General features: G+C 36.6%; 1 protein-coding gene and 1 long non-coding RNA gene across 4 annotated transcripts in view; both read left to right on the forward strand.

The window, feature by feature from the left end:
* The first annotated feature begins 338 nt into the window (after window positions 1-338).
* PDLIM3 (PDZ and LIM domain 3) overlaps window positions 339-27,067 on the forward strand; it is a 29,296-nt gene continuing 2,567 nt past the window's right edge. Inside the window, exons 1-6 of one of the 3 annotated variants that reach the window (XM_081268897.1) lie at window positions 345-585; window positions 9,805-9,956; window positions 11,364-11,448; window positions 18,927-18,994; window positions 22,867-23,130; window positions 24,772-24,896. In XM_081268897.1, the coding sequence (XP_081125023.1) occupies window positions 493-585; window positions 9,805-9,956; window positions 11,364-11,448; window positions 18,927-18,994; window positions 22,867-23,130; window positions 24,772-24,896 (787 nt within the window). In that variant the 5' untranslated portion in view covers window positions 345-492. Of the gene's footprint in view, window positions 586-9,804; window positions 9,957-11,363; window positions 11,449-18,378; window positions 18,567-18,926; window positions 18,995-22,866; window positions 23,131-24,771; window positions 24,897-27,067 lie in introns of all 3 variants that reach the window. The other 2 variants (XM_081268898.1, XM_081268899.1) reach the window with 2 other exon arrangements.
* On the forward strand, window positions 599-6,641 carry LOC308634804. The gene is made up of 2 exons (XR_014019087.1): window positions 599-5,930; window positions 6,446-6,641. It is a non-coding gene; the product is annotated as an uncharacterized lncRNA (long non-coding RNA).

The following is a 27,067-nucleotide window of genomic DNA, read 5'->3' on the forward strand; positions in this document are numbered from 1 at the left end:
GAAATGAGAGAGAAGGAGTTCAGGAGGTGCTTGTGTTTTGATTCAAAGTATAGAGGCTATAGTTGGGCGGCTCTTCACTTCCAGTAAAGTGCACTGCTGAGCTCCCAGTAGACATAAACAGGAGGACAGGTGTTACTTTAAGAGGGTGATGGAAGCTGTAACCCGAAGCCTTCTCCAGTGCTTGCTCGCTGTCAGCCAGAGGAGTCTGGGAGGCTGCACCCAGCCAGCGCGCATCTGTAAACTCCTGCGGGTCAGGCGCGTCTGGCTTCCAAAGTTGGAGTTCTCCTTGATGGGGGGAGGGGAGACCGATGACGTCACTCGGGAGCGGGGATAAAGCTCCCTGGTTGCACTCCAGGCTAGTAAACTGCCCCAGGGAGCAGAGTGGCTTGTGCCGCTGCGGAACTCTTGCGGTGTGCCAAGCCGCCCCTCTTTGCCCCCCATTCCCAGGCAGCCAAAGCGCTTCTTCTGCGGAAGGTCGCGCCCAGAGGCACCATGCCCCAGAACGTGGTCCTTCCAGGCCCTGCGCCCTGGGGCTTCAGACTTTCGGGGGGCATAGACTTCAATCAGCCTTTGATCATCACCAGGGTAGGTGTTGTCCAGTATTGCTTTTGTTACAATTCGGGGCCCCTCGACCCTGGTTGCGCAGCGGGTGCCTCAAAGTGAAGAGTGGCCTGGGAACCTGGGGTGGGGCGGGCGGGACGGTGCACTGGTGGGTCTTGGGCTTCTGGCTCCAAGTTCGAAAGGCAACAACAACTGGCAAGTTGAGGTTTGAAGGATGCAGAACTGTTTTGAGACTTAACAAAGTCAGCTTAAAAGTTCTCCGCATCCTCTCGGTCCCCAGCAACAGACAGCGCGACAGGTATCAGAGAAGGCGAGGCTGCGGGGACTGGGGTACCTTCTCCTCTGCGCACCCACTGCCCTTCTGTAACAAATAGATGGGGCATAGGGAATGCGAAAAGAAGCATTAAAAAACACCCGCGGTTTTTTCTAGGAAATAGATGCGCATCTGAGCGTTTTTTCTTATTTGAATGACAACTTCAGCAGGGCGCTGTTCGCAGGGCACAACCTCGGCTGGCCAAGCTGGAACCGCTCATATCAGCCCAGACAGGGAAAATATTACTAATGTGTATTCCTGGGTTCCCAGGCATTTTGAATAAATGTTTTTCCAAAGCAGAGAGCGTGGCTTTGGAATCATCATCTTTAACAAACTACAAAGAAAGTGTGTCACTTTTTAATTTACCTGGTGGAAAGTAATCAGACTGATAACTCTAAAAATAATACTTTAATATCCAAGTGAAACTTTTCCTTATTTAATGTTTTGTAAAGCACTATCTAATTAGGAAAAATGAGAAAGTAAAAATGAAACCACTGAGTTTCTCCCCATCAGTGAATTTCTAGAATTAATTCTAAAGCATTATTTGCTTTAGTTGTTCTTTTTCTAACACAAGTATTTTTCTTAATAGAAAACAATTATTTCTGTTACTACCTATAAAGCATTTTAAACCTAACTTAAGGGAACAAGCTTTCTGAACATTATGCTTTCATTTTCCAAATGTTAATTTTTTTCTCTTTTTTAATTGCTTGTAGTACATTTTATAAATGTATATGTTTAATCTGATCACTCACAGATTTTGAATAAGGCAATATCTTTTAAATTCTGTCCTATTTATATTTCTATGAGATTTGAGAACAAATATTCTTTTAAAAAAAATCTCAAAATGTGTATCACAAAGGCCATATAAGATCATTTGAAAGCTTGGATTTACATTTTTCAAAAACATATAAACACATCTGACAAGTGTTTTTATGAGACATGAAAATTTAACATAGCCCCAAAAATGTTCCTAAGTAAATTAAGCAGAAAATGCTCCTGTGATCTGAGCCAAGCAATTCCTTTTATAGACTTACCAAAGAAAACAGTTTCCATTATCTCTATTAAGAAACATTTTTAGTTTATGGAGTATAGCTTTCATTTGTTTATATTAAATTAAACAAGCTTTTGAGTTTGAACAAAGAATAAATCATATTTAGGTTAAATCCTAAAGAAATAATTTTGTCACAAAATAACTCTTCAGGGAACTAATAAAAGAAATATTTTGTTATTATGATGTAAAATGTCAGTATAATTAATCATATGTTTGAAACTTGAATTGTTGACATTATAAGCAAAGTTTATTTTAAAGTATTACACCTGCAGTTGGACTAAAAAAAAGCTATTGGTAAATTATCTGATACAATGCTAATTAGGGATTCTTTGAAATGCCAGTTCTATCTTGAATTTCTAACTCATTTAATTTGTGTCACTCATTTTGACACTTGATTCAATAATAGTGAATTCCCAGATATGAGTATTTCATTTGAGTTTGCCTTTTCAATGATTTTAATTCCAGGAGAGCCGGTTAAACTGAACTGTTTTTTAACCCAAGTGTCCCTGAAGCCATGTACAGCATAGATTGTTGTTGAATGAATTAATGCATATTCACTTGGACTTTAATGCCTTAGTGAACAGACCTAGTTAATATTTCCACCAAAATTATAATAATACTGAAAATCATTTGGAACAAAACTAAAAGGTGTTACTCAGAAATAATTTGTGTTGGGGATGTAGCTGGGGATGTAGCTCAATGGTAGAGCACTTGCCTAGCATGAGTAAGGCCCTGAGTTCAATCCTTAGCTCCACAACAAGCAAACACATTAAAAACAGCAATAATTTCTTTTAAAAAAATGTGTTGTTTTTAGGCGGAATTTTCTATTTTACAATTTTCATTTAATTTTTAGAAGTAGCAAGTGTGTGTGTTATTGTACTCTTGCTTGCCATGCATTATTCTAAACCTTTTATATTCACTAACTTACTTAAATCTCACCATAATCCTCTGAGAGTAGTAGTAGCAAAACCAACTTTTGCAGAAAAAAAGAAGGAGGATTCAAAGGCTTATTAGCCTGCCAACAATCACAAATAGCAGGACGGGATTTGATGCCAGATCAACTTGCCTCCAAAGCCTGCCTCCTGAAGCCCATACTTGCAAAAAATTCCATTTATTTTTCAGATAGTTCTGTTCTGAGCTGTCCGATAGGTCACAGATTCTATCAATACTATGTCTTCAAGGTCTAACAATTTCCATTTTTCCAACCACCGTTGTTACTCAAGATTTCATAACTTCACACCAAGACATTGATCTCTCCAATCCACCCTGCATTTTCTTACCACCCATCTTTTTTAAAAATTTGTTCCAATTAGTTATGCATGACAGCAGAATGCATTTCAATTCATTGTAGACAAATGGAGCACAATTTTTCATTTCTCTTGTTGTATACAATGTAGTGTCACACCGTTAATGCAATCATACATGTACATAGGGTAATGATGTCCATCTCCTTCCACCATCTTTTCCACCCCATGTTCCCTTCCCTCCCATCACTCCCCTCTGCGAAATCCAAAGTTCCTCCATTCTTCCCCTGCCTGCACCCCAGTAGAGAAATGCAAATCAAAACTACTCTAAGATTCCATCTCACTCCAGTCAGAATGGCAATTTTATCAGAATACAAGCAACAATTAGTGTTAACGAGGATATGGGGGAAATGGAATACATTGCTGGTGGGACTACAAACTGATGTAACCACTTTGGAAAGCAGTATGGAGATTCCTTAGAAAACTTGGAATGTTACCATCTTTGAAAAATGCAGGGTTGCTCCTCTCTCTCCCATTCTTAAAAATCCTTCAATGGCATCACCTACTTGTGGAGAATGAAGTTTGTAATCTTTAGCATAGCATTCATAGCTTTTCACTATTTATTCCAACTCAGCTTTCGAATTTCATTTCTTCCCTCTCTCCCCCGCTTTCCTCCTGTCACTCCATACCTAAGCAGTGGTACCACTACACTGGGGCTGCTTAAATTTCCCTAACATGTCTTTGCTTCAAATGTACCCCACTCTTGCCTAGAATTCTTTTCCCCGCTGTCATTTGTGCCTGTGGAAACCCATTCAAACACTACTCCCCCCACTTCCTTCTTCTAGGAGTAGTGTGGCCATCTGTTTGATTAGATGGCTTTAGGCCTATTACATCTCCTTGCTATGGAGCTTTGTATCATGGGTATTTGCATATATGGGTCCCACCAGATAAGGTGCTTCCTGGGGGCAGGAAATTACTATTTCGGGGGCCATCCAGTGCCTAGCACAATGGTTTATACGTCATGTATGTTACAGAATTAAATATAGACACAATATGAACAATTGACTAAAATGCTTACTTTTTACATAACTTTATTGGCATGAAATAGGTGCAGATTGTGTTCTCAAAAATATTCCCCAATAAAGATAAATGAGAATTATCTAAATTATTATTTAGGTAACTTCTTAAGTATACAAAGATTTGAAACAGCAATATCTATAATGTCACAAAAAGTTCCATAAATGAGATGTATTTCATCAAGTCAGTTAAATGCTTTTTGTCCTCCTACAAGCCCAGCCCCTCCCTTCCTGCCTTACTCTATACAAATGCAGACTGCAGGTGTTCCCAGGCTAATGTTGGAGCTACTTTACAATGATATAAAAGTGGTACACATTCAGTACAAACCATACTTGGAAGTTTGAATTTCGACATTTTCCTGGGCTGGTGTTATGAAGTATGCTACCCTCTTTCGATGGTGGGCTGCAACAGTGAGCTGTCAGCCACAGGACCATGAGAGCCAACAACCAACACTCTACAGTAGACCATGTTATTATAAACTATGATGTTTAGTAGGTTAGATGTATTGAATGCATTTTGACTCAGGATTTTTTTCAATTTTATAAAGTAGAGGAGCAACTGTGTAGCCATGCTCCTAGACAATGGAACTGCAACCAGTTTGTGAGAGAGGGACAAATATAACTCTCTCCCTCATTTAAAATTGAAGTTCACAAAATTAAGAAAAAGGGTCTCTTCTTCAAAACTGTTTCCAAATTATTCCATGGGGTGAATCTTCCTATCATTGAACACACACATGTGCGCGTACACAGACAAATAGTTTCTAGGCAATAAGTGTGCTATACTTTGTGCAAGATAAAATTTATGTTTTGAATATTCAGTTTAAGCGGGGGAGAGATTATTTCAAATTCCATATATAATTATCCTAAATATTTCATAGAATGATATAAAAGTGGTACAAAACGTTTAAGGTTCACATCTCTAAGTGAACTTCTTTTGATGTTCTTGAAAGAAGGTTCTAAGGAGGCTCTCTTGGACATTTTTGAACCATCCAGAAAGTGGATATGCTCTGATAGACAAGTTACAGGTTGTTTGCTCTCACCAAATTCCAATACGGATTGCAGTACAAATTAGTGTTGTGTATGTGACATCAAATGATTACATACGTCTGATGCCAGTCTGTCTTTTCTCTTTAGATTCCTCTTTCCTACCCCTTCACTCTTCCCTCCTTCCTATTCATAGCACATGAAAGTTCCAAATCAAGACTGAGATCATTGTAACTAGGAACATTGTGTGGACTTGAGTAACAACAAAAGTTTGAGTGCTTTCATTTGTGTAGGCTTTAACATATATCTTTAATCCAAATATGAATTTTTAAAAAGGTACGTGTTGGCTGAATGCAATCCTTTTTCAGGCTAAAGCAAATGTAGTAGAAAGGTTGATGTGAATAAAAATGAACTATGTAATTTTGTGCTAGCAAAGACTGCATCTACATGAAAGTGTTTTCATATGCTTAAAACATTCACACATCCACAAATATCTATTGTGTGTAGAATGGCTTGTGTGTGAATGATATTGTGGGATGCAGTTATAATTCAGATAGATTTCTACCCCCACCCCCAGAAATAGATGCATTAAGAAGAGAAGATACTACCAATATATGACCTGCCCAGGATTCTACAGGAATTGTGGCGAAAGAGATAGGAGGAGGCAAAGGAAGTGATTCCTGCAGCAGAGGCACAGTGAGGTAGTGTAAGAGTTTGAGCTATAAAATGAGACAGACCAAGGGGCAAATTCAAATTTTCACTAGATGATCCTATGCCAGTTTCTTGTGCTTTCTAAGCATCAGTTCTCTCCTCTTAAAATAGAGATGGCTACTTTGTAAGATTGTTTTAACAATTACATGAGATCATAGAATTACATGACATAACATTACATGAGATCAATAATGTTATTATAACAATAAAATAACAGTTCCCAACCCTAGCTGCATTGGAATCACCCATATAATATTTGAAAATATCCATGCCAAGGTGCACGCAGAGATTCTGCTATAACTGACACAAGGTACAGCTCTAGAGACATGAATTGCATATGGCTACCAGAGGGCTTTAGGCCAAGAGAGGCATGGGAAGTTTATTTGATAAGCCAAATCTCATGATTTTGACCCATGCCCCTAGTGCAGCCTTTCTGTATATACTTGTCTTCCTCAATAATTTTAGTAATTTTTATTTATTTATGTGTATGAAAAATGATGTTCAGCTGTGCTGTCCAGCCTGGCCCTGAATTCCTGGGCTCAAGCAATCCTCCCATCTCCCGCCTCGCCCTTCTGAAGAGTTGGGACTACAAGCAAGCACCACTGCACCTGATTGCATTTTTATTCTTAACATCAGAATCAAATCAGAGGCATGTCTTGAACTTCCCTTGTGTCTCCCACAGTAAATAAGACATTATACATGCTTTGTGTTTTAAATTATCTTTTTCCCAGATGGACCCAAGTAATAGGTTAATAGGAATAGTAGAAATCATCTGAGGCATTTGCTAACGCAAATTCCCTGGCTCCTTTCCTAGAGATTCTGATTCCTGATTCCAGACATCTGGAGTAGGAGGGCGTCTTTATGTTCAACTAGGACCCTAGGTGATTTGTGCAATCAAATAAGTTTGAAAATAGTGCCGTGTGATTGATTTCAGTGCTATGTCCAGTTATCTCTCTAATATTTTCAATATTTAAGACCATAATGAATCTGAATAATAATCCTTTAAAAAACTCTGCCTCATTTCAGCTCTCTTCCCCCAACTTAGGAAAACATAGTAATCATCAACTGTGAGCAATAATATAAAATAATAATATAATAAAAATATTAAAGTAAAGTAATAATATAAAGTAATTCTGGGAAGTAATAGATTCTTAAGTTTAAGCAAATGGTTTAACTTACTAAAACCAGGCCGGGCGTGGTGGCACATGCCTGTAATCCCATCGGCTTGGAAGGCTGAGGCAGGAGGATCACAAGTTCAAAGCCAGCCTCGGCAAAAGTGAGGCACTAAGCAATTCATTGAGACCCTGTCTCTAAATAAAATTCAAAATAGGGTTGGGGATATGGCTCAGTGGTCAAGTGCCCCTGAGTTCAATCCCCTGTACCCCTAAAACATTAAAAAATAAAACAAATTTAAAAATAAAATAAAATAAATAAATAAACTTACTAAAACCAGGATAATTTTGCAGTCATTTTCTGATCACCAGCTCTGATGAACTTGAAAACTAACAAGAAGTAGAGGCATCATATTTCTTCTTCTTCCCCATCCCTCTCTCTAAATCCATTCTTCTTCCTATTTCTCCCTCCATTAAGGCCTAAGGACAGCAATTACCAGGTTGAATACAAAGTCAGAAGTGGGTTCTGGCTATCAACCACCTTTCCTTTAGCTTCTAGAACACATGGTGAGATGACTGTGAAGCTGCTCTCACCAACCAGGAAGGCACAGGTTACTTAGACACCTCTCCTCAGAAAACAGACAGTCTTCTTCATACAGTCTTTCTTAGAGAGCTATTGGGAGAGTCAAAGATATAAAGGGGAAAAAAGCTTTGCAAATGTAATATCTTGCATAAATATGAGATGGTAGTCTTAATGTTAGTACTAACACTATTAGTAAATGTCAGTAATCTTCAATCTCTAAGTTACTCAGATGTTCAATACCTATTCAATAGGTAAGTTCAATATTATTACTTATATTTTCAATATCTACATTCCAATAAGTCTGTATAAAATGTGAGTAGGCTTGTATACACAAAACTCTACCTCCTACTTATCCTAATCGAACTGTATTGAATGTTATATAAACCAAATCCATTCACATGCCTTAGTAAAACTAAGAGAGGCTTTAAAAGCAAGCACAATAAACTATGCTATCTCATGTTTTAATTCAAATAAATACATCCTGGTTTTAGAAGTTTAAAAATAGAAAATACCGATTTTGACTTACCGGTATCTAGAGAAAAAAATGAAGTTTATTTTTATCCCTGCGAATCATATCAGGAATGGAAACTTTTGCTCGTCTAATAGTTCTAGGACTGGGAGAATTTCTAAGTGGAAAATAGTGATAAAATATCTTCCAGGGCTAAGTGTAATAATCCCAATTGTCTTCACCCAGCTTCTACCATTTGCCAACTGTTGCTATTGAAAAAGTATCATGATCACCACATTGAGACTATCACAGAGGTAAAGCAAGTACAATAAATATTTCAGTGATAAGACTGAAGATCTAGGACACGTGAGAACTTATTATTTTTTCAATTTTATTTAGATGAACTTAAATCTCCCCTAGAGCCCCAAAGTTAAATAGAATAGATAAGTAGAATAAGCAAATTGAGGGGAAATGAATTAGTGACTGATCCTCAAAGAGAGCATTAGGGACAATCTAGTTTATTCCTGGAGCAGTTTGAAATTGAGTCAAGCCTTATGTATTATTCTGCTCTAAATACTAGGATCTTCGAAGCATGAAAATGGCAGGTTGACATTAGTAACCATAATATTTGAGTACAGAATATTAGCTCTTTTTGTTATGTGAGCTCTCACTTAAATAGCCTTTTTGTTCATTCTTCCATTCATCATTTATGAATTCTAAACACTGTGAAACATTATAAATCAAGGTGCTCCTTGACTTAGGATGGGATTACAGCACAATAAAACCCATCATAAGTTAAAACTGCATTTAGTACACTCAACCTACTGAACGTCACAGTTTGCCAACACAGTGCATTGTAGAGCATTGGTTGTTTACCTCTCAGTGACTCGGAGCTATGGCCTCTCTGCTACCACTCAGCGTAATGGTATCATGGAAAGATCAGAATTCAAAATCTGAAGTGTGGTTCTTACTGAATGTGTATCAACTTTGTACCATGGTAGATTTGAAGAACCGAAAGTTGAACCGTCATAAGTCAGGGACCATCTGTACACATGATATACATGTAACCAAGAGCTTACAGTCCAGTTTAGAAGACAAATGATAGACAAGTAAACAAACGAACATAAAATTTCCAATAATTTTCAGGAAGGAAATGAACAGAGAGTAAAGGTAAAGGATAATGGGGAGAAGGACTAGAGAAGCTACTCCAAATGGAGCAGGAGGTTGAGCCTAGCCCTGAAGGATAAGGAACATCCAGATGAACAGTGGGAGAAACATTTCAGGAAGAAATAACAGTGCATATAAAACCCCATAGAGAAGGGAAAGGAGAGGGAATGGGAATGGGAAAGAACAATACAAATGAATTGAACATAACGTTCTTATGTTCATCTATGAGTACAACAACCAGTGTAACTCCACATCATGTTCTACCACAGGAATGCGATCCTAATTAGAATAAGTTATACTCCATGTATGTATAATATGTCAAAACATGCTCTACTGTCTTGTATATCTAAAAAGAACAAATCAAAAAATAAATAAATAAACCCCAAGGAGGTACAGAGTTGGCCTGCTTGAGGAACTACAAGGAAATCAGAAGTTGTTTTAAATTAGGTTTAAGATTTCCTGCCTAGTTAAACATTAAAAACCAGGTTAAAATACAAATGTCAGGCACGAAAATCAAGGTGTTGGTTTTTAAATTGTGCCATGATTTCTTCCAGATTACTCCAGGAAGCAAGGCAGCAGCTGCCAACCTCTGTCCTGGAGACGTCATCCTGGCTATCGATGGCTTTGGTACGGAGTCTATGACTCATGCTGATGCGCAGGACAGGATTAAAGCAGCCGCACACCAGCTGTGTCTCAAAATTGACAGGTGCCCTTTAATTAATGGTGTTAAAATTTGATCTTTTTTGCAGGAGAACGTGAACCACAGCTACAAATGGTTTCATCGTCCTAGAGAAAAGGACTGTCATAGGACCTAGAATTTTGACTGTTTGTGTGTGTGTATCAGCCACATTAGTCTATTCTTCATTGAAGTCCATCAATCCAGCAGTTGTTGACAAGTCATTTTTAAAAATTAGAATCCTCTAGAGTGTCCAAATAATGAAGAGGCCAAATGAATTTTTTTCTTCCTTTACTAACCCAGTCAATCCATAGACCGTGTAAACTCTGAACAGAATGACTAATAGTCATTCTATGGTAGACAATGGAATGGAAAGTACAGAGGCCCCTAAGAGAATCTCTTCACTTGCCAAAATGTGTTAAAAATCAGCAGTTAATATCCTATAAGTCATTGTCATTTTTTTTTGGACAAAATTCAGGCCAGAAGAATATTACAAGGTATGAGAATTCATGTGCATGTAAGTGTGTTAGATGTGAGATCCTTCTGACCAAAAAAGAAAAAAAGAAAGAAAAAGAAAATGAACCCAAACTCTTGTCATCAGACCCCTGATCTGAAACAGAACCATAAAAATAATGGCCAGTTATAGTGAATTTTCTAATATACATTTATCATATCATTACTGATTCACAATTATTTTTCTTGGTACAGAGGCTCAATGAATTGGCCAATCCACCAATTTCATGCGTGAAATAGATTCTTTTCCCATTTATGCACAATCTGTGCTGCTGCCAAGCACATATTCCCCTAGGAGTCATAAGGTCCCAGAGATGCCTGAGAAGGGCTGGACAAAGCTCTGTTCCTGATGACAGTAGAAAATCTACCCAGTCCATCCTTCACTGCTTCCTGTGGTGGCCTGAGTAGGATAATAGGGAAGAAGGGGTGACCTGGCCTTTGCCTCCTGGGGTCTGCATTCTTCAAGGGCAGTGCCATTTCCCACAGGCACTGGGAGGCCAACTCTTTCCAGTGTACAATGCACTCCAGGCACTCTTTGTCTATTCTAGATTCCCCCAAAGGACACAGAAACATAAGACTAATTGGTATGGAAAAATACAGAATAATAAGTTTTTTTTTTTCAAAGAAAGAGTGAGAGAGGAGAGAGAGAGAGAGAGAGAGAGAGAGAGAGAGAGAGAGAGAGAGAATTTTTTAATATTTATTTTTTAGTTCTCGGCGGACACAACATCTTTGTTGGTATGTGGTGCTGAGGATCGAACCTGGGCCGCACGCATGCCAGGCGAGCGCGCTACCGCTTGAGCCACATCCCCAGCCCATAATAAGTTTTTTAAAAAAAAAAATCCTTTGGCTTAAATTAGTCGATAGTACTCTCAAAAAAAAAATAATAGGAAATTAAAGTATACTAAAACTTTCTTCTATTTCCAGGGCAGAAACTCGCTTATGGTCTCCACAGGTATCTGAAGATGGGAAAGCTCATCCTTTCAAAATCAACTTAGAGTCAGAACCACAGGTATGAATGTTAGAGTAAATGGCATTTGCATTATATTTCCTTTCAATGATGGGATGCTTCCAAGAGGAAGAAATGGGAAATGTAAAAATTGGAACAAGACCTGATGAAATGATTGTCTGTCTTTACCTTCTGAGATTAATTTATGTGATACATGTTTTCTTACATCAAGAAAAAAGAGAAATATGTCTAGCAAACATCTTGCTAAAAGGCAAGTATGTTCTCATCAGGAAGCATTTGGCTAAATTTACCTAGAGTCCACTTGTTTTTTTCATTTCTTATCATGGACTCCTGCCAAAAGGCTATGAGGTAATCTAAGAAGTTTAAGTTGTTAAAACAAAGCAAAATAAAAATAGGCTCTACTGCTTGAAACAGGTATCTCTAATCTAATTGTTGTTGGGAACTTGAGTTCTTCAAGGTCTTTGCCCAGATCTTATTTGACACCCTTCTTTAATTCCCAATTCTGATATTCTGTAATCAGATTTATCTTACAAAAGAAGAAAAAAGTTTTGTATTATGTTATCATGGAGATCTTCTGCTTATGCAGCTGAATTTCAAAAGATAGAGAACTTTCCCTTGAGGCAACTCTTATCTTATGAGCTAAATTAATCAAATAATCTGATGCTTGTCTGACTGTGTCTACTTTCCAAAAGTCAAAAAAAAAAAAAAAAACTGAAATTAAATCAAACCTTAATTGTGATATACTAAAAAAAAAAAAAAAAAAAAAAAAAGGCTCCAAAAAGAAAAAAAGGGCTGCTGTTAAAATACAAATTCCCACCCCCAACAAAAGAAATACCCTAGTAGTCTTTAGGGTTTATATGATTCTTGTTCTAATTTTTGACAGGAAGGAAGGTAGAGTTTGAGCCTAAAACCACAGGAGCAAAAGGAAGAGTAAGGAGACCCCAAAGGGAAAGAGCAGGACACTGAATATTCTTGAAGACAGGAACCCTGTATCTATTCTCTTTGGCTCTTCCAGGTGGTAGACCACAACAGCCACTCAATAAGTGGCTGACAAAGGAAAGAAAAGAACAGAGGACCTAATGATAAACTGCGCCTTTTCTAACACTGGCCAGGGCCGGTCCTGGGAACAAATTCCCAGAACTGATCTGCCACCACCTCTAGCTGTTGCATTGTATAAGAGATCTTGAAAGTTCAGTGGGATATTGAGGTCAGGTAAGACTCACTCTTCAGGGTAGGTGAGCAAATGATAAAATCGACCAGATAGGTAATACAGGTTGAATAACCCTTATGTGAAATCCTTGAGACCAGAAGAATTTTACATTTCAATATTTTTTTATTTTGGAATATTCGCTTATACATTATGAGATATTTTGTGGTTGTGGCCCAAGTCTAAAAATGAAATTCATTTTTGTTTTACATACATTTATACACATAACCTAAAGATCATTTTATGCAATATTTTTAGTGTGCCTGTGTTTTGATGGCAACCCATCTCATAAGGACAGCTGTGGAATTTTCCACTTTCTCAAAAAGTTACCTATTTGGAGCATTTCCAAGTCAAGATTTTTGGATTAGGGATGCTCAACCTGTAAATATAGTGATAAAGGATCTGAAAGCTGATGGTGATTTACCCTGGATAAGTAGGTTGGTGAGTAGAAACACTTCCAGGGGGAGAAAAAGTCAAAGAGGTAGAAAAAAGAGATTGGAAGAAGAAAAACAAAGTTCTCCAAGCAAAGCTATCACCTATATATAGCCCTTTGGATTACTGCCCAAAACCACCTGTTCTTCCCACCTTCATCTATTCTTCACTTAGAAGCAACACAAGAGAAAAAAAGTGACTCTTTGGTGCTTTATTTAAAGAAGACCAATCCAAATTCTTGCTATCTCCAGGACAAATTAGATGGAATTCTTCATTCCTTTGTCCATATACAGCATCATCCAAAACTGCACTTCACCATTTTGCAAATTATCTTTCCAGTCAAATTTTCTTCTAATTTTTTAAAACCCTTTTTCATCAATATGAGATGTAAGGAATGGAACTAGCTAGACAGATTTGATCCTCGTTCCAAATCCCCACGGTCACCGCTCCCACCCTGACACAAAGATAATTTACCAGGTAGTATTCAATTAAGCACAAAATGCACTTAGACCATCAGAGCCTGTGCTTTACTAGTAGCTATCCAGATTTGAAGGTTAAAGGTAATTCCTGAGTTGTAGCTCTGGAAAGCACCTCTTCTGCAAATCTGTGAGCATTAATTTATGACTATGATTATTCTAAGAATTAGATTTTATGGCTTAATACTAATTTTTAAATAATCTGTCCTCTAGTCAGTCGTGTATTAGCCCATGTGGCCCATTTTGGAGTTAGAAAATATGAACATTTATGAAACTACAACTGGAAAAAAGGAAGTGAGATTAAAAAAAGAAAAGGTAAAGATAAGAGCTATGACAGCCAGTCCGATGGAGCCTTTAAAAATTCCATTAGTTTGAGTCATGACTAACTCTTACTGGCATCCTTTCCATGAGGCCAGTGTTTGAAGGGCTCAGAGATAAGAGCAGTTTCAGGCCTCCTAATGAACCAAATGGTTTCTACTCCTTATGAGACTCTAATGCCAGATTTCCATATGACCAGTTCACGTAACTTGTGCTTCAGGACAAATATTGTCTACACAAAATAGGTAAATTTCAGTGTATCACCTACTATCTGAAAATCCTATGGCATAAACTAGGGGGGAAATGTGGTTATGAAGATCAAACAGTGAATTTAACTTGCATACTGAGGTCAGAGAAACACTAAGCTATGATTTTTTTTTAAATAATATGAAGCTATGTAAAAAGATCCTTTTTTAAAATCTTAATGAGAACTCTGCAAATAGAGCAGCCTTCTGGACAACAGAGGTGTGCCAGTTTGAGAAAAAAAAATTCTTCATGCTTTAAAATGTCATTGTAGATAGACAGTGAAATTCCAATTAACGATACAATATTCAAGGTCTTGTTTCTCAACCCAAGTCAAACTCTTATCATAGGTATTGTGACCTGCGCTTTACAATAAAGTATTCTTTTTCATTTTAAAAGTAATATCTATTCATTGCAGAAACATTATATCTATCAGTCCAAACCCAGTCACAAATAATTAAATGTTTATATTTTTTTCTGTTGTTCTTTTCTATACACAGGTTTAGGCTTAGGAGACTTTTTCTTACAGAGTAATAATTGACATAAGAATTTTTAATCTTTCTTTTTTCATTTTCCATACTACCACTAAATAATCAAATTTTGTTTTTATAAACTTAAACTTGAATTTTAGGTTTATAAAGGACCTTAGAAATTGTTTAGATCAAATCCCAAGAATTGAATTAATTCTTTCCATAAAGTCCTGAACAGTCTAGGAGCAGATATACATGTTTTCCTATACAAAGCATTACTGCAGACTAAGAGTATGTCAATAGTCCTTCAAAGGTGACATTCTAATATAAATCACTACCTTTATTTTTTAATATTGGTTGATCAACTTAAAAACATCATGTGCCTATCATAGTAGAAAGATGTTTTTCAGGAAAAAAAGAAGATGGTTCTTCTCTAGATGAGAAGAAAGCTCTCTCCATTTTTATACAAAGGATTTTATCCATGCCATTGAAGATCCGATAATCAAGATGCACTTACATAAATATTATTCATCATTAAAAGAGAATAAAATCATGACATTTGCACATAAATGGATGGAGTTGGAGAATATAATGCTAAGCGAAGTTAGCCAATCCCAAAAAATCAAATGCCAAATGTTGAATCTGATATGAGGAGGCTGACTTACAATGGGGTTGGCGAGGGGGGGGGGCAATGGGAGGATTAGACAAACTCTAGATAGGGCAAACAGGTGGGAGGAGAATGGAGGGGCATGGATGTAGAAAAGAAGGTGGAATGAGATGGACATCATTACTCTAAGTACCTGTATGAATTCACAGGTGGTGTAACTACACTTTGTATGCAACCAGAGATACGAAAAATTGTGCTCTGTGTGTGTAGTATGAATTGTAAAGAATTCTGCTGTCATATATAACAAATTAGAATTTTGAAAAAGGTGCAAATTACATGCACAGTCACTGTGTATTTTCATAAATTCACTTTAATCTACAATGTTTAGATAACTGGAAAGCAGCTCATACAAAATGAGCTTTCCTGATCACCATTTCCCCACATTCTTCCCCAATGAGAACGGGAAACATTTGACAAAGTCACTGGAGAAAATAAGGGTGACTTTATTTTTCATTTGAGGAGTGAGCAGGAGGAAGGGGTAATTGGGCATAGATTTCAAATATGATGAAATGCAATTATTTCCTCATTGTGGCTTGGTCAAATATAAACTAGCTTCCTATAGTTTGTTTCTCTCATTTCCCTCCATTTTTAAATGAAAAACAAATTTTAAGTTATAGGGAAATGTATTGCTCTGATGGAGGTGAGTATATCCTGAGTCTTTAATGGTGGGTCATTTCTCCAAGGTAGAAACTGAAGGTGAGTTGCCCTTGAGTGCTGACATTGTTGAGGTCATTTCAAGGACTCAGAAGACCCTTATCAAGAGCTGCAGTCTCCCAGTGTCAGCAAAGCTCTGACACATTTCTTAGCCTTACCTCTGGTGGCTCTAGCATTTCGCTAATTGAAAATATCATTCCTTAATATAAGCTGCTATGGTTTAAAAATAAGAGTTTTTTTAATTGTCAATTAATTTTGGACGATTACTTTTTGAATTCCTAGGAGATAAGAATTATTTGATGGTTTTGTCTGGATAGAATAAACACAAGAGCTGGACTATATTAACTGCCATATAAATTTTGTACAGCTATTGTCTGTTACTCATTATTTTCCAAGAAAAGCAAAAAGGGATTAAAATGGGACAGCAAACTTCTAATTGGATTTGTCTTTTGATTCTGTTTGATGGTCAACAATGATGTAAGACTTGGAAAGAAAGTTTCCTTTTAGTGCCATACTAAATTTCTGTTTACCTTTGGTATATACACTTCATTGTGCTTTTGGGAATGACTCTGAAAGCCAATAAACTAATGCTTTGCAAAGCCTAAATAAAAGTGTTTGAAGTCTGTGTTAGAAATATTTCCCCTTATGATCTGAATGGAAAGTAGAGTAATTTTTTTTAACAAAACTTGCATTTGTGACCTTTGCAATATATATAACCAAAATGGAAAATGGTGAAGAAAAGGTTTGGTGATATTTAACTTATGTGTTGCTATTGATAAGACTACAGATTATTAAGATGCAAATAATTTCAGGAAGATTACATTATTTGTAGTATAATTACCATCCATGTTTATTCATTTTAAGGCTAAAAAAAATTAAGGGCAATGATTTTTCCCATAAAGCCATTTTATTATGTTAATTAATTATAAATTTAATTCCATTCACCAAAATTTTTAAGTCACCTCATACTTTGTTTAAAAAAAAAAAAAAAACCTAAGTTCTTCCAAGCTTGAGCCTTTTAGTCCTGCCTACTTTACACTGTAATTAGCCTGAAAGATTTATAATTCACCAAAACTAAATTAGGTAAGATTTAAAATTCACCAAAACTAAATTTTACTCTGTCTTCTTTCACATCAGAAAGAGTTACAAAGACCTGGATCATGACTATTACCATTACAATTATTTCCACTTCACTATTTTCATGCCATAATAATGGTTAATCATAAAACACAGCCAATCTGACTTCATTATTAATTTAACTAAAACAATCAGATTGTACCACTGTGTAAATGTTTAGCTACACACATTTTCACACATTCTGCAATTCAAAGCTGGAACATTTCTATAAAGTTAAACTTGGTTGTTTCAGTCATTCTGCTTGGTTGTTTCAATCGTTCTGTTACTATCCAGTAACAGCAACCATAATGTTGCCTTGGCCAACTCCTCTGCAGTGAGCCACTGTTGTGGAGGAGAAATTTAAATGAACAAGATATCAGTAAATTCAATGTCACTATTGAAGTATTGGCTAAATTGCATTCAATTCAACCCTTCTTTTCAATTTCAGGAGATAAAATAAAAGGTTTTTACTGGCTTTATAAAATTATACAACCATTCAAAACTAGAAAACATTATTCCTACATTAACAAATACTAATACAGGATTTCAGATCTCTGAGGCGTGCTTCAAACTCAGAGTTTAGGATTCTGATGTGTGGTCCCTTTCCCTAAGTAAAGAAGTAAAAATCCTTTTATGACTCATATACACTGCTTATCTCTAATTTACTGACTTTCCAGAACTAGAATAAATAGGAAGAGTTCTTTAAATACACAACATGAAACCATTACAACAAAAGGGGGGATCTATAAATGTTGCTCCTACTTTCATAAACAATTATTTTAATCCTTATCATCTCTTCAAAATTCAAGATTATAGCCTAATCCAAATTAAGAACTTTTTGTTATTGTAGATACCTATTAAAAACAGCATTTTACCTAGATTAGTTAAAAACAATTCATTGTATTTACTCATAAACCATCATTCTATAGACTATGTCTTAAGACATTGGGGAAGATTTCCCAAGATACTAACAGAAGAGAAAGCATATATAAGTTCTTCCTGAGAAAATGTTAAGCATAATAATTTTTTCAGAGCCAAAAATCTCATTTCTGACACAAATTTTCAGTATTCAAATGAGTCATTACAATTTCTTAAAAGCATAGATGAAGTCAGTAGGGAGCAGACAAGAGATACAATATTTGAATTATCTCGTGATATTTTAAACAAGGTCAATTCCTTTGCAGGGTAACATTTGGTAGGTGAATATAGCATAAGCAAATTTCAGGGGAAATGACAGAAAGATGCACCCCTAACTCCTCCTTTAACCTTTCTGTCAATCTCATGGCAGGTAAGGATGCCTTTATTAACAATAGCGATGCTGTTAGTTTTGCTTACTAACGGCTTGTTGTGCACTCTGTGGCCTTGTGTATTTTGTCTGCCATTGTACAGGAATTCAAACCCATTGGTACCGCACACAACAGAAGGGCCCAGCCTTTTGTTGCAGCAGCAAACATTGATGACAAAAGACAGGTAGTGAGCGCCTCCTATAACTCACCAATTGGGCTCTATTCAACTAGCAATATCCAAGATGCGCTTCATGGACAGCTGCGGGGTCTCATTCCTAGTTCACCTCAACAGTAAGTACTGGTCTCTCAGTTCTGGCCACAATGTTCTTGACCTTGATAATATGATTTCTTTTCTTTTCAAAAGTCCAGCTCTTGCTGTTTTTCTTTTACTTTCCTGAAGACACTATCGGATTTTTATTTTAAAGACAAGCATCTAGAACCTGGTTCTAATTGTTCTGGCACCCAGCCAGGTCTGAACATTTAGTGAATAGATGGTTAAAAGAAGAAATCGTCCGGGTATATCACCACCCTTCTTAGTCATGTCAATATTTGGTGGTAAATAATCCTGTCTGTACAGTTGTTGTTCAATTGATTTTATCTTTAAAAAGTCATCTTCCACTGAGGGATTTTTGTAACCCTTTGTTTTTACAGGATGTGAACTACTTTGAACACAAGCACAATATTCGGCCCAAACCTTTCATAATCCCAGGCCGAAGCAGGTCATAAATTCTGAGATTGTGAAGTTTGAACTGCATGCTCCTTTAATTCATTCTTACTAATGACCAAGAAAGTAACTTGTAAGATGTTTGCAGTGGCTCTTCTCATCGCATAGCTCATTTCAATTGCAAAAAGAAACAAACTCACTTAGAACGAACAGAGGCCAAATAACCTCCATTTCTGTGAGTAAATATTGACAAGATTATAGAGCTGTGAAATTTCATTCGATCCCCATGTGTATTTATAACTAGTCCCCTGCTGCTCAGGACACGGTGACCTTTGAGTCACTCAGACATAGTCTATCCCAGGTCAGGAAAGCCCAGCCAGCAGGGACAAAAATGGAATCGTGCCCTGGGTCAGGAGTAAGGAAGCCGACAGGGAACACAGGGAAAGCTGAGGTCCCTCCACAGGCTTGACAGGTGCTGGTCATCCCACCTGAGTATCTGCTTCTCACTCCACCTTCAAATCCCACTAAGCCTAGCCCTTCCATAAAGATAAACTGGCATTCTTATGGATCCTTGTAAAGAATCTTCTCATTCTTGCAAGGGAAGAGAAGCCCTCTGACAAGGAACTTTTCTACTTGCATGAAAAAAAGTATAGAGTAAAAGTTGAGAGGGAGGGAGATGCATTAGATACCCTCATGGAGAGCACTGTACAAATTAGAACAATAATAAGCCAGGTCAAAATTTTTATCCAAACAATCAGAAAAAGCTATCATCTTTAGATGATCCTTTTCAAATACCTTCTCTGGAAATTGAATTTCAATCTAAGGGGAAAGAACTAATAATGCCCTGTTTCACCACATGGTAATAAGGACAAGCCAGTGTGAATTTATCATTCGAAGGTTTCCTTTGATATAGCTAAATTTAGAAGATGGGAGAAGAGGTACAGGAATAAGGATTTGCTTAAAAATAGATGCCAGTGAACAAATTATAAAAATGCCTCCTCGATCCGGCATGCCTGTAATCCCAGCAGCTCTGGAGGCTGAGGCAGGAGGATGGTGAATTCAAAGCCAGCCTCAGCAAAAGTGAGGCACTAAGCAATTCAGTGAGACCCTGTCTCTAAATAAATACAAAATAGGGCTGGGGATGTGGCTCAGTAGTTAAGGACCCCTGTGTTCAATCCTCGGTAACTCCCCTCCAAAAAAATAAGAGGCCTCCTCATCTTTCTTTTCTTCTTGTGCCATATCACTATTTTCTCTAGCTTCTGAACTTGCTGCTTCCTTTGAAAGAAGAATCTTTAGAGAGGAAATTTTAGGAGGCTACAAACAAAGCCATTACAGCACTATTAATGAACAATTTATTTAATCTGAAGTAAATTGGACATGCTAAATTTGTAATAGCTCTGGTTCTTTTAATTATTCCATCATAATTGAAGTATTTTAAAACACCCGTGTTTTAGGTGCAAATATGTAAAATTTAAAGCCAAAGGTATAACTAAAAATATATGCAATGTATTTTATAGATCCAAATGTTAAAATACAATCCCTGCAAGTGTTTTTTGGACAAATTACATCCAGAAGCATGCCCCCAAAAGTCTGTACACACCCCAGAGAAATTCACGCTCTGTCACAATGACCTGAGTGTGAAGCTATTGAATGTGTCTTCAACCTTGAAGGTGGTCTTTCCACCTCAGGAAAACTCACTGATACAAACCTACTCCTTTAGCAAGGTCATGATGACCATGATAATAGCCACAGTGACTGGAGTCCATGAAAACTATTTTATTTTAAGCATCATTTTAAGAGATCTTTAAATATTGTCCCAGAAATTTACAAAGGTTATTTTGGTTGGCTTAGGGTCTATTTTTTCCATTCCTTTTTTTTTTTTTAAGAGAGAGTGAGAGAGGAGAGTGAGAGAGAATTTTTTTTAATATTTATTTTTTAGTTCTCGGCGACACAACATCTTTGTTGGTATGTGGTGCTGAGGATCGAACCCGGGCCGCACGCATGCGAGGCAAGCGCGCTACCGCTTGAGCCACATCCCCAGCCCCTTTTCCATTCCTTTAATAGACATGAACCACTAATATAGGAAATAGAAGACACAATCCTTGCTTAACTAAAATTATATAAACAACCATGCCAATATCTCAAAACCCAAATAAATAAAAGAGTGCTAATTACAAAGTAAGGCATATCTATAATTTCCATCTGATAATATTTTATCCATCATCCAGCACAATGTCTGACATATAGCCAGGCCATAATAGTTCTAAATGCTTGTTGAACACTTTCAGTATTTTGAAGCCAAAATCTCTCAAGATTTCACTCAGTATTTCAAATCCTAAAGTGCCATTTCATAAGCTTAGGTCAAATCAATGTAATCCTAACTAAACTCACTACAACTGAAATTTTACTTCTCTTTTTTACCAGCTGAAGTTAATTTTAGGATCCAGGGTAGTGTTGAGCCTACAAAATGGGTAAACAATGCCACTGGATATGATCTCACCAAGGTGCAAATTGAGTTTTAAACAGGTTCTCAACAGCCAGAAGCTGAAAGAGAAAGACCCATTTACCTGCCTGGTTTGGGCTATGTAGTTCAATTAAAATTGGATAACACAATCTGAAAAGAAATTTAATCTATTTGGTGATATAAGTTGTTAAAACTATTCAGGCTGCAACAAAATCACTATCCAGTATCTTTCTGGGTTTTGCTATCTAGATGAGACTGAAGCCCTAGAGAGTATATTCAGAAACGGGATTATACTTGAAACCTGAAAGAATATTGAATTTGCAGTAAATGAATCATATAAATCCATTATCCATCTTAAGTTTATAGCTACACTAACTGATAGGCATGAGAGAAGTTTACATGAATACTAACATTTCTTTTTTGCTTTATCTTAAATGATTGGGCTTTTCTAAATCTCTTAATATATTTTATTTTCTCCTAAAATGCATCTAATGCTGCACTTAAAATTGCATGTAGAAAAATGTTGTGACCAACCTCCTATTCAGTTTCGTAAGGAATATGAAATATCCCTAGTTCTTAAATTTGCATGACTGGCCTTTCTGATATATTAGTAATAAGCCCCTATAACTTGTCCTCAAAAGTTAATGAGAAATATGCCTGGAAATATAATCGTGCTTCCAAAATTTTACATGAAATAGCTGTGTATCATAGAAATATATCTTAGTCCAAGGAGAGCACCTAAATAATCTGTGACTACCTTATTTGTCCTCTAATAATTAATGGCAAGGTGAAAAGCATTTATTGGCTATTTCTAGATCCTGTATTAAGCTATGGGACAGTGTTTTAAAATAAAGGAATAAAACAGAAAATATCAAAAGTAATAAAATATTTACAAAATATTTTTAACACAACTTTATCTTATAACCTACAAGGTGCCAATTACTATTCAACTGAAGCGCCTCTGTATTACTGAAAGATATTTCTTATTTTGAATATTTATTCTACATCTTTGGATCTTCCTGTTACATATTCAGCTACCATATGTGGAGGATCATTCACTAATGTTTTAATTTTAATTAGTGTACTTCAGAAATGTCAAACAATGTCTAGCCAATGTCTAGTCTATAATGTTGTGAGGTGTAAAGTTATTTGGCTTATTTTTTTAAAAGGGAGGAGAGCTGCATCTATTCTATTTACTTTATATACAACTCTTTCTGCACATAGCTTAACTCACAAATTGCCTGGAAGAATAGAGCCAATAAATGCGGTATCACCTGCGTCTTTGAATTTCATTAAACTTTTCCAATCATGAATCGTCCTTTTTTAAAACAAATTCTAGCTAGCGTTTTAGTTGGATGTAATTCACCTCTCACTTTTTGCCTTCCGTTCCTCACAACCTATCTGTCCTGTTCTCTGTGTCTGGTGCCTTGTGTTGTCTCTGTGTTGCGTGGTCCTTAACACAGTGGATGCAGCACTCCCTCCGGTATTGACGGTGGCAGTGGACGTAGCACCCCGTCTTCTGTCAGTACTCTTAGTACCATTTGCCCAGGTGACTTGAAAGTTGCTGCTAAGATGGCCCCTAACATTCCTTTGGAAATGGAACTTCCTGGGGTGAAGATTGTACATGCTCAGTTTAATACACCTATGCAGTTGTACTCAGATGACAATATTATGGAAACACTTCAGGGTCAGGTTTCAACAGCTCTAGGGGAAACACCCTCGATGAGGTAATGCCAGTCTTTTTGAACCATGAGCATATTAACTAAACACACGGGCAATGTCAACTTTAGTCGTATCTTTTAATAGTATCTTAATGGAAAGAAAACTATGTGGAAAGCTTTAAAGAAAAAATACTGAGGATTTATTGCAAATATCTCCTCCTGGTGGTCAAGAAGATTGGAGGAATTATCTAAGGCAATAATGTGACAGCAATAATATGAAATCGTTTAAGAACCAAATGGATTTGTCTTTTGAAAGCTCTAATGTTCTTCACAAATGTCTGATTTAGTAATTCTCAAACTGATTTATAATTTACACTATGTCTGTCTTTTGAGGGGTCAAAAATTAGGAAGGGGAGGGAGGGTCATAGAACTTTCATGAGATGATACCTCTTTTAATGGCAGTGTGTGAAGAGGTAACTATTTTTCATTTAAAATATTTGACTCACATAGAGTTTTATAAGTGAATACCTCAGGTTATGAAAGTAAATATTTAATTTTCCCATTGAGCTTTACTTTGACTTTTTTTCTTATATATTATAAATACGTTTCAAGTACTTTTGCCATCACACGTTTTCAATTAAAATAATTTATTATGGGATAAAATCTTATTACATCCTTCAATATTGCAGAATAACTTTTTATAAATCATTGTGATGCTTAAGAATGCTATGTAACAATATCTTTAAGATATTTCATGATAAATTCATTGAGTTAATAATATATCTCAGTCATTTTGCAAAAAAGTAATATGTATGATTATTTTAAAATATAATATAGACAACTAAAATATGTGTATATAACTATCTTTTCTAGATAATGCAGTTAAATGACATAAAGAGATAAAGTTTTTAGCACCTGATAAATAGTAGTATGGTGGTATTTTTAATTGTTCATTATATATATATATATATATATATATATATATATATATAATATATTTGTAGAAAACAAATTAAAATAAAGCTGCTATAATTCTGAATGAATTTTAATGTGGCTATTTTAAAAAGGTAGGATAATCAGTTTAACAGATGTATAGATGAAGATTTCTACATTATGTGTTTTAAACAATGACAAATTGAATTTCATTGACTTACAAGTTAAATGACACTTTTGTCATTTCCACAAGTTAACAAAACAAATTAACCTTAAAAACAAAATTAAGCAATTTACCCTTAGTTAAATATAAAAGTGAATCTGAGCGTCATTACAAATTTTATGACTGAGAATAATCAAACTGGGTTCACTCCTGCACTATCGTGTGTATGTTGTCTTTTTTCTGAAAATAAAATAATTTTATTCACTTCTATAATTGTGTATATATATATATATATATATATATATATATATATATATATATATATATCAGACACAAGTCTTGTTTCTTAAAATATTATTTCCTAACAATCACCTTTTGGTTTCCCTCCAAAGTGTTTTGCCAAATGGGGAAATGCTGATGTGATTCCCAGGTCTGTTGCTCAATGACATTTTTAAGACAACATTTTTAATGTATTTACATTATATTTTTAATTAGAATATTCACTTGAAAGTCAATCTTGGTTCAGTAGTTATTGTACACATAGTGATGACTGCATATTGAAGTCTGTTGCTGCTCCTGATGATGCTTCACCAGCCATACTTGTGTTTCAGTGAACCCACAGCCTCCGTACCCCCCCAGTCAGATGTGTACCGGATGCTCCATGACAATCGGGAGGAACCTACACAGCCTCGCCAGTCGGGCTCCTTCAAGGTGCTCCAGGAATTAGTGAATGATGGTGAGCAGTCACTAATATCTGCTAAAACATTATTGATAGAGGCCATTGGAAGGGTGGGGCAGGAAGAGTACAGCAAACATAACTGGATACAAGTCTAAAAGATGTTTGCGGGTTTTGTTGTTGTTTTTGGTACCAGGGATTGAACTCAGGGGCACTCGACCACTGAGCCACATCCCCAGCCCTATTTTGTATTTTATTTAGAGACAGGGTCTCACTGAGTTGCTTAGCACCTCACTTTTGCTGAGGTTGGCTTTGAACTCTCAATCCTCCTGCCTCAGCCTCCCAAGACGCTGGGATTACAGGCAGGTGCCACCTCGCCAGGCCTAAAAGGTGGTTTTAGTCAGTAATCAAATGAATCATTGCTCAGAAGGATTTGGGTGGTCCCTTGTTTAGGAAAAGAGTCTTCAGGACATATCCAAGTAGCCACAAAATGAAACCAGTCATATAAAGTCACCAAAGACAAATTCTATCCATAGTAGTCAAGGGTAACCCAGATCATGAATCATAAAATCCTTTTAAGTAGACATCTTAAAATTCCTCAGTCTCCCAAATTTAGGGCATCATCAACATCAAAGTAAAAAAATAAATAAATAAAACATTGTAATGAACCTTTAAAATGTTCTGAATTCTGTGCAGTATACTTTACACACATTATCATGTAATCTTCGCTATAACTTATGGAGGTAGGAGCTATTATTTGCCCTATTTAATCAATAAGAAGCTGAGACATAAGGAATGCAGGCTTATGCAAGGTGACACTGCCAGTAAATATCAGGGCTGGGCCTTTAGCCCATTGCTGCTGCCTACTGATCTTACAGTCTTACCCATGCTTTTCCACCCCCAAAGATATATACTTATCCTTTAAAAAGTTACACAAAAATGCAAGAGTCCTATTAAGATGGTTACTGCTAAATTAATTAATTAATTAAATGGAGGGCTGGGGATAAAGCTCAGTTGGTAAAGTACTTGTCTCACATGCACAAGGCCCTGGGTTCAATCCCCAGTACCACACACACACAAAAAAAAAATGGAAACAATGGTTAGTAAAGAAGCTGGCACATACCTGTAATCTCAGCAATTTAGGAAGCTGAGGTAGGAGGATTTTAAGTTTGAGGTCAGCTTCAGCAATTTAGAGAGACCCTGTCTCAAAATAAAAATGCCTGGGGATATGGCTGAGTAGTTAAATGCCCCTGGGCCTGGGTTCAATCCCCAGTGCACGCGCGCGCGCGCACACACACACACACACACACACACACAAAAGTTGGCAAGGATAAGGAGCTTATGAGAACCTTTGTACTTGTGCATTGTAGAGACAAATGTAAAATGGTGCAGCCACTGTGGAAAACAGAATGGTAGCTCTTCAAAACCTTAAATGTAGAATTAACAGTCGTGCATGCCTGTAATCCCAGTGACTTAGACTGAGGCAGGATGATCCCAAATTCAAAGCCAGCCTCAGCAACTTAGCAAGGACCTAAGGGATTCAGTGAGAGCCTATCTCAAAATAAAAAATTTTAAAAAGGCTGGGGATGTGGCTCCGTAGTTAAGTTCCCTGGGTTTAATCCCTGGTATGAAAGAAAGAAAGAGAGAGAAAGAGAAAGGGAGGGAGGGAGGGGGAGAGAAAGAGAAAGAGAGGGAGGAGGAGGAGAGAGGAAGGAAGGAAGGAAGAAGGAAGGCAAGAAGGAAGAAGGAAGGAGGGAGGGAGGGAGGAAGGAAAAGAAAAAACATGGAATTAACCAATGAAGCAGCTGGAGATATATACCCCAAAACAGAAACTCAAGCAGATACATGCACACCAGTGTTCACATTATTTGCAAGAGCCTGATACTTGGATAAACAAAATGTGGCATATACATAATATATTATTCAGCTTTAAAAAGAAATGAAATTCTGATACATGCTGGAACATGGAAGAACCTTTAAAACATTATGCTAAGTGAAAGAAACCAGACATGAAAGGATAAATATTGTATGATTCTACTCATACGAGACAGCCAGAATAGAACAATTCATAGTGACATAAGGTAGAATAGAGGCTACCAGGGACAAGGAATGGAGAGTTATTGTTTAATGAATACAGAGTAGATGGTTAAAAAAAGTTTTAGAAATGGATATTTAGGATGGTCGCACAACACTATGAATGTACTTAGTGCCACCGAATTGCACACTTAACA

This window comes from Spermophilus citellus, assembly GCF_964194105.1.
Source record: "Spermophilus citellus genome assembly, chromosome: 16".
Classification (NCBI taxonomy): domain Eukaryota; kingdom Metazoa; phylum Chordata; class Mammalia; order Rodentia; family Sciuridae; genus Spermophilus; species Spermophilus citellus.